Source organism: Microtus oregoni, unplaced genomic scaffold (assembly GCF_018167655.1).
Source record: "Microtus oregoni isolate MIOR12 unplaced genomic scaffold, Mior012 000010F_ref0000083, whole genome shotgun sequence".
NCBI classification, from domain to species: domain Eukaryota; kingdom Metazoa; phylum Chordata; class Mammalia; order Rodentia; family Cricetidae; genus Microtus; species Microtus oregoni.
The window spans coordinates 23,960,144-23,971,909 of record NW_024543069.1 but is presented as its reverse complement, the minus strand read 5'-3'; the positions used below and the strand labels follow the sequence as shown (position 1 = coordinate 23,971,909).

The following is an 11,766-nucleotide window of genomic DNA, read 5'->3' as shown; positions in this document are numbered from 1 at the left end:
ACTTCCCCAGCAAGTCCAAGCCATGCCTACCATACGTGGAACTCTGCTGCCCTCTTCTGGGTAAAGGCTGTAACACAGGTACCAACCGCACCCTCCTTCAGGTAGCCCTGAGGAGTGGCTGCATTTAGTCTGAAGAACTTCACATTTGTAATAGGTTTTGTAAAAACAAATACAGCTGATAAATTCTGACTTTGAAATTTTTATTTGATTATTGCTGAGAGTATGCAGTTGAAAATAAGACAATCCACCCATGTAAATTCAGGGATTTTATTTTCATGAGTCTGATTTAATTTAGTGAGTCTAAGTAAATGAAAATTTTAGAATTCCCAGTTGCATTAACTATAAAATCACCAGCCCCTCGGCGAGTCCCTCAAATTGAAGTTACATTTGACACTGATGCCAATGGTATTGTACACGTTTCTGCCAAAGATAAAGGAACGGGTCGTGAACAACAGATTGTGGTCCAGTCTTCTGGTGGATTAAGCAAAGATGACATTGAAAAATATGGTTTAAAATGCAGAGAAGTATGCTGAGCAAGACTGAAAAAAAAAGGAACATGTTGAAGCAGTTAATATGGCTGAAGAAATTATTCATGACACAGAAACCAAGATAGAAGAATTCAAGGAACAGTTACCTGCTAAAGAGTGCAAAAAACTAAAGAGATTTCCAAAATGAGAGAACTCTTTGCTCGGAAGGACAGTGAGACGGGAGGTAACATTAGACAGGCAGCATCTTCACTTCAGCAGGCATCACTGAAATTCTTTCAAATGGCATATAAAAAGATGGCATCTGAACAGAAAGATTCTGGAAGTTCTGGTACTGGGGAGCAGAAGGAAGATCAGAAGGAGGAGAAACACTAACAGTGGCAAGGCATTGAGAGAGGCCAGGACAACATGAAGCTTCGGAGTAAAGGGACATCCTGAACAGAAAAGGGTCAAACTTCACTCTTTTTACTGTTGTTTTTGCAGTAACCCATATAATTTCCTTAATAAATATAGTGACAAAAAAAAAACCTCAAAAACCTCTAAGAACCAGAAGAAGCAAAACCAGTTACTTCGTTGTCACCTTAGCCTTCCAGCAACGGCACACGATGCCGCACAGTGGTTTGTCGCCACCAGATTGTAACCAAGTTTTCTCCAACTGACAAACACTCCATCTTAAAGTCATTCATTCTTATCAGAGCGGAAGGAGAGACAACCACAGCCTTTGGCTTTCTCGTTAGGACACTCCCTCCTCCTCTATCAAGAATAACCCTAGGAAGCAAAGGCATTGAGAAGTTTCATATCAACAACAAAATGCAGACTCCTAGGGCTGAAAAGGCTCAGAAGTTACAAGCGTTTTCTGCTCTTGCAGAGGGTTGAGTTTGGTTTCACAACTGCCTCTAATTCCAGCTCCAGGAGGATCAAATGTCTTTGGTCTCTATAGACATCTATTCCGGGGTGCACATACCCACACAGTACAGATACATACACGAACATAACTGAAAATAATAAAAGTATGTCTTTAACAATGTATCAACTGTGTAAAGCTGCAGAGATAGCTGCATGTGACCCAAGCACCAAAACAGCCCAGGCCCCTTCAGCTGTAGGGGGTGGGGAGTGAAATTAGCTTAGGCATCCTGTGTGCTGCACAATCACCATGGAACACTGGGACAGCTGGGGATGCTGATGGAGCAAAGGGGATGGATGATCGAAAGTCCCTGAGAGGGAAAGTTTCCATGGACACCTAGAATAAACCAGAACAGACTGAAAAACACAGAGCCTGCGTCTGAAGGCCAGCATTCAGATGGGGAAGAGCGGGCTGGAGAGGCAGGGAGATGCAGCGTATGCCTCACTGTGCTTGGCACACTTCCGTGTGAAGGGTTCTGACCCCCAAAAATATCTTGGAGGTAGATGAGTGCTGGTAGCAAAGTGAGTTCATTCTAAAAAATGGGATGGGCAACAGCGAAGAGGGGCTCATTGTTGGCACTAACTCTTAAAATACCATTGCTAAATCTCCATTTCAGTAAAGTGCTAGGTGCTGGCTGTTGTCGTCTTATTTGTAAAGGGTGCCATTAAGCATTTTAAAAGAAAAAAAAAAAAACAAACAAAGACCAAAACCTTTGCTTTGTGTTTTCCTCAGAATTCACGGAAGTCTGTAAGGCTTAGGTCTTTTCTACCTGGATGGTACTGTTGACTCTTTCTCGCTCATCTCTGAGGCCAAGCTGTCGCTGCCTACAGTTCCCACACATCCACCCTGCACGGCTCGTCCTGTCTGTCATGGTCCTCTTGCTCCTGCGTCACCATGCCCACTCTGTCCCTGCTGGACTGCAGGCAGACCATGCTGCTCCTCACTGCAGCATGCTCTGGCCTGGTGCAGCACTCTGCACACACCTGACTGCTCCACAGCCCGCCCATCCACACCTCTCACAGGCCATTTTACAGACGTTAAACAAACCAGCAGTGTCCAGTTCTTCACATGAAATCAAAAGGTTATCCTAGGAGCCCAGAGAGTCAATCAGCTTGAGCAAGTAACTCGGCTGCAATCACAGTTCCCCTTCACAACCCCATTTCGGGATTGCATTTCTTTCTTTAAAAGCTGCTTACGCGAAGATGCAGCTCAGGCTCGGGCAGCAGCCCAGCATGCACGAGGCCCTGAGTTCAACATCCATGACCCTCAAAAAGGAAAAGAAAAAAAGAAACAAAAAACTCTTAGTTGTAAAACTAAATCCCAGGAACCTCAAGAAGACACAATTCTCAATGACAACCCAACACACTTCTCTGGTGGAAGAGGTACCAACGGCCCTGTGCCTCAGTGACTAAACACAATGACTCTGGGGCTCTGCGCTGCTCCCTGCAGCTCCTCCAGGACGGAAGCCCTAAGCCCCAACGGCGGGAGTAGGGCTGTGCCATGGGACGTATTTCTGCACTTGTTTTGCACCAATTTCTGCTACATAGACAGCTCCGGTCTTTTTGTCGACTTCTACAAGATGGGGCAGAACCTGATCTGCCAGTTGGATGCTGCTGATCACAGAACAATCGCCGATGCCTCCAGATGGGGGAGCCGTGAGAACTGACAGCCTACTGAGGTTCAGCTGGGCCACAATCAAGTACTTCCCGTCCGGGGTGAACCTAGGAGGAAGGAGAATTCAATTATTATGATCATTCTTTCAATGCTTGCGTCCTCTGCAGGTGGGCACGCTGACAGCAGCAGAGGCCATCACTGCCTGAAGGATTCTACGAATTCAAACCTGCATGGAAGTCTGGGACAGCAGAGAAGCTGAAGGCACACCTGCATTAAAACAAGCACAGCATAGCGAATGGAGGACGAGAAGTTAAGGAGGTCAACAGTGTGGACCCAAGCTTTGGGGCTCCTTCTGTGAGTGGAAATCTCCCAGAGGCCAAGAAAGCCTCGGACTATTCTTTGGAAACTTATTTCCTTCCATTTCCCCTGCTTAAAATTCACAATAAACACCTGAAACTTTCAGTTGCCCCTTAGAAGAAGGAGTCATACAACCAGCCAGAATGAGCATTTCAAACAAACAGCAATGGTTACCTAACAGCCGAAGGCCCCTCCTCCGTGAAACAGCTGTCCCATGCTCCTAACCACTCTCCGGTGTCTTTATCAAATACTTGGAGTCTTTTATTTCCTCGGTCGGCAACCCACACCTGTGAAACCAAAATCGCGTCAGCTGGGAGAGTCGCACGACATGAGAAGAAACATGACTATTTCATTAGCTCCACACCATTGCCTCCGTTAGTGTTTACAGGACCCTAAAGATGGCGTCACTAGCCTCCATTCTCAGGAGGGTTAAACACCTTGTCTGAAACGCACCAACAAAAGTGAATGCTACAGTCTACCGTGTGTCTCTCTCTGCCCACAGCCCACAGGGCCATCAACCACACTAAACACGCAAGTACCTAAAATCCCTAGTCCTCCGCCTCTGTGCAGCAGACCAAAAACACTGACGGGGCAGACTCACCCACCCCTCTAACACACATCACCACCACTGCCCAACTGAGCCGGCTCCTAAGCCAGGTCACAAGACACAGAAAAGCAGTCTTGTTACTCTCCCAGTGCCGTCTCTAAACCTCCATCTGGGACTCCCGGGATGGGTCAAAGCACAGTCACCGAAGAGGAGGAAGCTTGGGTGTGAAAGGAACACAGAAGCACGATGGGTTTGATATCGGTTTTATAGACTGTAATGAGTTACTAAGACACTCCTGTAATAAAACAGGCTCAGGTTTGTTCTCAATAGCATTTATGCAACTCCCTGAGTTATACAATTCTAAGTTCACCTCACAGCACAGACCACACCCCTTGCAGATCCTTCGGATTTCCTGGGTCTGTGTAGCCCAGGGAGACCCTGACTTTATCTTCACTGGTGTGTATTAATTTTGGTAGTCACTGACTGCTTCTCAAACAGACCCAGTCATGGGACAGTAAGAGGCTGGTGCCCAAGCGGGTGGACAGCTCTAGCTTCCTCCTGATCCGAGATGGGTTTGCTCAGGGATCGGGCATTACTGCCTCAGACAGATGACCAAGGAAGGAACAGTCACGTCTCAGGACTGAAGGACATTCCAGATTATTTTCTTTCTTTCTCAGAGCACATTTGATCAAAAGAAAGTCTGTCTGAAATAGGAAGTCCTTAACTGTGAGTTAATTCACTCCACAGTGAGAGGCTATGGCAGTGATGGAATGAGTCATATCCACATCATAAACAGCAGGTGCAGGGCGAGGTGTAGGGCCCTAGCAGGGTGCTCTCCTGGCATGGAGAAGCTGACAGCTGGGCACTGATCCACAGGGATGTAGAGAAAGGGCTGTCGTTTGTCCCCCCAGCAATCTCAGGCTGTCCCTCCAGAAGCTCTTGCTGGCCCCTAACAACCTTCCTCATCATGGTGAATTTGATTGTGTCAGATCTCTCATGCTTGGCAAAGTGGAATTTAATAATATATATATATATATATTATAAATAGGGCTTGCATCAATAAAGGCAGGCTGACACAGCACTGCGCATCAAAATATTTACTTAATAACACAGGTATGACCCCTTAGGACTAGCTGTGCCCACCAGAAGCCGCAATCTATAGAGGAGCAGCTACTCAACAGCGGGGGCTGTGCGGCAGAGAACAGCTATCGCGGGAAACAGGTAGACAATTGAAACACGGCTCATGGAGACGTGCTTGGTGGAAGGTAACCCCAGGATGCCAAGAAGCAGCAAAGCTGGAGGTGGGGGGGGGCAGTAGCTGAGGCGGGGAAGCAGGGAGACAGTTCCATTCCCCAGTGGGGGCATGGCTGCCCCACGAAGGGAGAGAAAGGGCAGGAGTTTACAGAGAGGGCTCCTCTCAAACCTTGAGGATAAGCCTCTGGCTCATCTGCCCACTGCCATCAGGGCAGCCTTCTCCCTCTTGTGAACTAGAGACAGTACAAACATTTACAGTATGGTTTTCCTAGCAGAAGGCAAAGTTCTTTTCCGGTTTTGGATTCATTACCTGTCCCTTTTGTCCCTGAAAGACTATAGACTTATCTAGTTTACTAATTTCTAAGTATTTGGAGAACTTGCTCAGAATAGAGCCCACACATTTTGGGAGCAAGTGTGCACAGCCAGCTCTGGAGAAATTGCATAGACGCGCCTACTGTGGCTAGCTTTAACCATCACTTGATATAACCTAGGACGGCCGGGGGACAGAGCACTCAACAAGCAAAGTCGACCGCAGGTTGGCCTGTGGTAACGTCTGAAGGGGGCTGTCCTGGCTGCTTTAACAGACATGGGTACCCTCAGCTTATGTGGGTGACGGCATTCCTTAGGCAGGGGGTGCTGAGCTGTATATAATGTACGCGTGTGAGCAAGGCAGCACGGGCCTGTGTAAGGGTCTATGTGTGTGCCTCTCTGTGCTGACTCGACAGCCAACACTCTGAAGTTCCTGCCTTGACTGCTGTCTCCCTACCTGGCTTTCCATGAAGTTTGTTTGTCTGTCACAGCAATGGAAATGAAACAGAAACACCTCCTAATACTCAAGTTCACCCACCCAGACACACATACCAAGGCACGCCCACCCACCCACACGCACGCTGTTCCACACACAAGGAGGCTGTGTTTACCCGACCGACTGCATCAAGTGTGACACTGTGAGGTATGTTGAACTGCGCAGGTCCTGCTCCACTCTCTCCACGCAGCCAGAGGATCATGAAATCTATAAATGGTAAATACATATGAGCAGTGAGCACGTAGAATGCCTTATGCATTTACATGTTAATTTTGTCTTGCAAACTACAAAAGAAGTACTACACACTGAGGACTTGAGTATTGTCTCCTAGTCCTGTCTGGATCTGTCTAGCTCACGTGCTCCTTCAAACAATCCCTGCTCCATTATCTCTGCCTGAGCTGTTCCGATTTCTTCTAAAGCACTGCTCAGAACTCCTGCATTGGTTGCTTCAAACTAGTTCCCTAGGTACAAAACGTTCACTTTTGTTCAAATTTCTTTTTCTTGTTCTGAGACAATTACATTATGTAGTCCTGGTTGGCCTTGTACTATGTAGTTCAGCCTGGCCTCAAACTCTTAGCAATCCTCCTGCCTCAGTGTCTGGAGTGCAGGAATTACAGATGTGTGCCATCACGCCTTCTGTTAGATTTCTATAGTCTTCCTCTCATCTCTGGAAGGAGTTGCAGGCTATGCACTCAACTCTTTCTCTGAAAAGACCAGTCCACTCCTGACACACCGCACCTGGGAATGTGCCTTTGGCTGCAAGGTTTTAAGGCTGTGATGAAGCTAGCGATCTCGAGATCACCCTGAATCCTTGTAAGAGGGAGATAGGAGAGTCGGGCACACAAAGAGGACACACGGGGAAGAGGGCAAAGTTACCCTGCCACAGCTGCAGGAAGCCTGGCAGGGATCCAGCTTCCTGGCTTCCCCAGTGTATGCAGGACAAGAAATCCTCAGAAGTCCTTTAAATTCTCACACAACCTCCAGTCCCTGGAAGGCGTCTCCTGGCCCCGGTGGACATGCAGGCCCATGAGAGAATCATTTGCTGCTGGCAATCCCACCCATCTGTTTTCCTCGTACTGAGCCTTTTACAGAACTTCATGTGCAATATGGCAACATTATGCCAAGCAGCAAACAAATCAGATTCTGTTATAAAATAATATCCTTATAATCACAGCAAGTTATAGATTTACCTTGGGACAGTTTGACTAGTCTGTTATTCAATCCCCCGTCTCCATCCACAATGTAAATCTCTCCCGTGTCGTCTACATATAACTCTGCAGGGTTGTCAAACTGCAGCGGGTTCAAGCCCGTGCCTTTCTTGCCTGGGGTACCCAAGACTTGAACAAGATCACCCAGGGAATTATATTTTTTAACCGTGTGACCATAGGCTCCTGTAGAGATGGACAAACACATGTTAGAAGCATTGCACAGCATGCACATCCTCTTTTATAAGCTAAAGGCAAATCTGTCACACGGCTGGAACGGCTACAGAAGCCAACGGACTTGCACACGTGAACGCGACAGGTGACGGCAAGCAGCCCTTCCCAAGGTGTGAGCAAACCTGCCGAGGAGTTAGTACCTAATCACTCCAAATTCAGGAGACTGCAACCACAAAGGACTACAGCAAAAACGCTGGCTCGTTACACGGAACGCTTAGAACGATTTGTGCATGTTTCCCTCTTAAAACACACTGCTTGCAAAATAAATCCAGAAGGAACTAAAAAACAAGCAACTTACAGTCAAAGCTGTTATTTCAGTCATCCATGTACAGGTTTTAAATTTTAGAAGTCAACAAAAAAAATTCTCAATATAACAACACAAATTAAAAAAAAAAACCATACATTTTCTCCTAGCAGAAACAAATTAAAAATTGATCACTTCTTGAGAGAAAAATCATCTTGGCGCTAAAATGACCACATAAGTTAAACAATAAAGTAAGTAAGAGCAAGTAAGAGAGGCATGCTGCAGTTTGGCAGAGGCCAGGGTGAAGGCACAGGAGGCGGAAGTAGCTGACTGGCACCCATGACTACTGATCTGACGCACCGAGCTTCCAGATGGCAAGTGAGTGAGCCCACATTACCAGTCTACCGGAGAACCACCTGACCACTGCACTGAACGCTTGGGCTGAAGTTTCTAGCCACCGAGAGCATGACATACCAGAGAAAGCACAGCTCCAAGTTTCTGAAGACTTGGAAAGGCAGGGTACTTAAAATTTTTTTAAGTGGTTGACTCGCAGCCAAATCTTCATTTGAAGAAATCAATTTATTTGGAAAATGGAAAGAGCATAAAAAGAGTTTCTCGGCTGGGAGGGTGGAAAACAGGACACAATGGAAAGAATGAGATCATCCGAGCCTCATTGACTTCTGGGAGCCAGGGGCGTTTTCCTTCTTTTTAGAGGACGACATGATCAGAATACATTAAAAATAAGGGTCTTTCAAGTGACTTCTGGGGAAAGAGGAGAAAACGGTCAAATCTCACTACAGTACTGCATAAACTCGGATATACTTCCAAGAGTTTTTTATATAAATAGTTTATTTTACTTTATTTTCTGTAGGTGAGTGTTTGCCTGTATGTATGTATGTGTACAGTGCCTAGAGAGGACAGATGAGGGTGGAGTTACAGATGGCTGTGAGCTGCTGCGTGGGTGCTGGGAACTGCACCAGGTCCCCCGGAAGAACAAGAGTTCTAAGCCACGGCGCATCTCCCTGCTCCTAGGTCTACTCTTAAGTTCAAGGCCAGTTTTACTAGGACTTAAATGAAGAACTCCAGGGAAGCCAAGATGTAAATCTCGCAGCAGTGAAGAAGAGGAACTGAGGGAGCCATGCAGCTTGTACGCAGCCACATGGCAGAACAGGATGTGAGGGTTCAGAGATGCACGCCCAGGCTTTGACAAGCATTCTAAAGGAGGAAAAAGGAGATGAGAGGAAGAGCGAGGAAAAGCGATGCTTTCTGAAGACTCAAGAAAGAGGCAGAAGGGACAGGCTGCGGCTGCCAGTCTTGAGCGGCCGGACCAACGTTTACCTCCCAAAACAAAGACTAAACGGACAGAGCGCCCGCTGGCTAATGGGCCGCTCGCTAATGGACCTGCTCACTACCTGGAGCCCAGAGAGCGTCTGCACCCTGTGAACGAGAGTGACAACAGCTGTCCTCACAGAAACCCAGACCTTACTGGTTCTAAAGAGTGTTATGTGGATTATCAAACGCTGCGGAAGCAGGATGCCCTTCAAGCCAGGGACATAAGCAGACCAAAAGACACTAGCAACCCCCTCCCTGCTGACCCCACTCCGGCTGGCTGTCCAGGCAGTAGGAACTGGCTCTGGTGTTGCTAGGACACACCAGCAGCATAGGTGGAGCGCAGCCTCCGAGAAGGTCCCCTGCAGCTGTGAAGCTAGGGTCTACTGTGTTTCAGCACTGCCTACTAAAGACAAGGGACGTAGGAAGGTTTCAGACATGCCTACGGCAACGGAATTTCAGAACTGTTATCAGCAGTTTCTGCGAATCTTTTCTCTCTGGGCAGCAAATTGCGGGTTCTTGTCCCTTCATCCTCTCAAAAGACAACTGGTATAAATGGGAGTTAAGAGGGTTTCCTTTAAAATCCTGACATCTGATTTGGCTTTACAGAGGAGGTTAGGGTTAGTCTGAGAAGAGCAACTGAAGGGTCAAAGGAGAAAGATACTGAACTGGGAAGGGGGCAGGGAGAGAGCGTTCAGTTTACCAGGAAAATGCCTGTCCCTCAAGCACAAGGACCTGGGTTCCATACCTAGAACCCACATATAGAAAAGAAAAAGAAAAACGAAAACCCCAATAGTATGTGTGTAAGTAATCAGCATTGAGACAGGGGAGAAAGGAAGCTGCTGGGGCTCACTGGCCAGGGTACCCCAGACTGCTTGTGAGTTCCAGGCCAGTGAGCAATCTTGTTTCAAAAGACAAGGTTGATGGCCCTGAGGAACGACACTCTGGCCTACACCTCCCCGTACCCTAGCCCCACACACAGTCCCTTGCCAAGCTTAAAAGATCATGATTACAGCATCATTGATTCCCTTGATTCAACAGGAATATGGTATAACAAATGATTTTGTGAAATATTAAAGAAAGTATGATTAGATTCAGCAATGCTAGCCTTAAAATGTACAAGCAAGAACACAGGCAAAGATCTGAATTCCACCTAGAAAAGCAATTTAATAGACAAGGCTACACATACCACTTCCTACGTCCGTGATCCAGACGGACTGTTCATATGGTGTGCCGGAGACAAATATACCATGGGGTGTGTCAACTGTATAATTCCAGGATCGAAGGAAATATCCATCCTCTGTGAACACTAATACCTTGGGGATGTTATCCCCTCTCTGAAGGCATACAAAAATAACTGCTTAGAATCACTTAAGAGGAATGCTAATCTTATGTCAGAAAGAAATCAAAATTAAAGGATAACTGAGAAACCTAGCAATGTGTAAAAAGCTAACTTCAAAACTTAACAATAACATGCATCACATACAAATCAAAAGTGTGTGCTTGAAGCCAACTCAAGATTGTTGCACAACTAGCATAATACAAATATAATAAATCTAAAAATAAATGCAATTGGCCATCAGGAGTGGTAAATCATATCTTCCCTTACAGTTCTTTTTTTTTTTTTTATGTTCAGGTTGAATGTTCTTTCTTTTCTGTTATGATCAAACTGAATCTAGCTGGGGAGATGGCTAAGAAGATAGGAATGTTCTCTGAGCAAGCCTGACAATCCGCGTTCCATCCCTGAACCCCTTCGTAGGATGTGAGAACCAACCCAAAAGGTGTCCTCTGATCTCAAGGGCTCGCATAGAATAAATATTCATTCCACTTACTTGAGCTACATACACTAACCCGTTGAGGGAGTCAACTGCAACAGAAAAAGTCGAACCAGTGAAGTACTCCGAATACTTGGGCCAACCCAAATCCAGCCGGAAAAGAGAATCCTCCTTTCTCCAGGGTACGTAAAAAGCAATTGTCCTTGAAACCTCAAATAAAATAAAATAAACCTCAGATTCAGTTTGCTTTCCAGGTTAAAAACCAAAACAGTATAGGTGTGTGTTTCTCTTATCTTTACAGCTTGCCTTGACAGCCAGAATAATTCCAGATAAACAGGTTTTGATGTCTAAATATCATAACAACCACAATAAAAGGTCTGCAAATTACTCTAGAGTGTAGTAAGAGCTGGGGGGGAAAATCCAGAATGTACATGTATTTTTAAAAGGATATGTTTATTTTTATTTAGACGCATTGTGTGAGCCCGAGATAGTTTATATGCACCACGCGCTCACAAAGGCCAGAAAGGGCATCAGGTCCCCTGGAACTGGAGTGAAAGTGGGGGAGTAAGCAGTCATGTTGGTGGTGGGAATCGATCCCTAGTCCTGTGCAAGAGCTCTCAACCTCCGTGCCACCTCCCCAGGCCCGACACGCATACTTTTTAGCACTAAAAGAGAAGGCGAATGGCCAGCAGCTGAGCCCCAGGAGCAGGTTTGGCGCCTCTGGGGCTGCACCCCTCGGCGTCCCCCACAACCGACAGCCTCATCCCCGCTATTCACCAGAGGGTCACTGAAGCGCCAGTGCAAAACCAGACAGGAGAGAAAGAAGACGGCGCCTCCCACACAGACCCAGGCTCTCGCCATCCTGCGGGTCCTGGAGGCAAAGGTCGGCAGGGACTGAAGCAGGGTCTGGAGCGGTCGTCTGCATAAAGCACCGGAAAACTAGAGCAGAGAAACTTCTAAATTCCGGGTTTCTGGCTCCTCTTTTCTCCGCCCCCGCCCCCGCCCCCGCCCCC

At 46.8% G+C, this 11,766-nt stretch overlaps 1 protein-coding gene across 2 annotated transcripts; it reads right to left on the bottom strand.

Annotated features, from left to right (window-relative positions):
* Nucleotides 1–253: 253 nt before the first annotated feature.
* Nhlrc3 (NHL repeat containing 3) lies at nucleotides 254–11,723 on the bottom strand. 2 transcript variants are annotated; one of them, XR_005974941.1, is made up of 8 exons: nucleotides 11,531–11,723; nucleotides 10,811–10,963; nucleotides 10,168–10,315; nucleotides 7,157–7,357; nucleotides 6,082–6,173; nucleotides 3,535–3,647; nucleotides 635–3,110; nucleotides 254–539 (listed from the first exon to the last, which is right to left on the bottom strand). XR_005974941.1 is itself a non-coding variant. In XM_041659490.1 (7 exons), the coding sequence occupies exons 1-7, from the start codon at nucleotides 11,612–11,614 to the stop codon at nucleotides 2,858–2,860; spliced, it is 1,044 nt and encodes a 347-aa protein (XP_041515424.1). In that variant the 5' UTR covers nucleotides 11,615–11,723; the 3' UTR covers nucleotides 254–2,857. The 2 variants fall into 2 exon arrangements, 1 of the variants encoding a protein (XP_041515424.1); XM_041659490.1 differs by having other exon boundaries at nucleotides 254–3,110.
* Nucleotides 11,724–11,766: the final 43 nt, after the last annotated feature.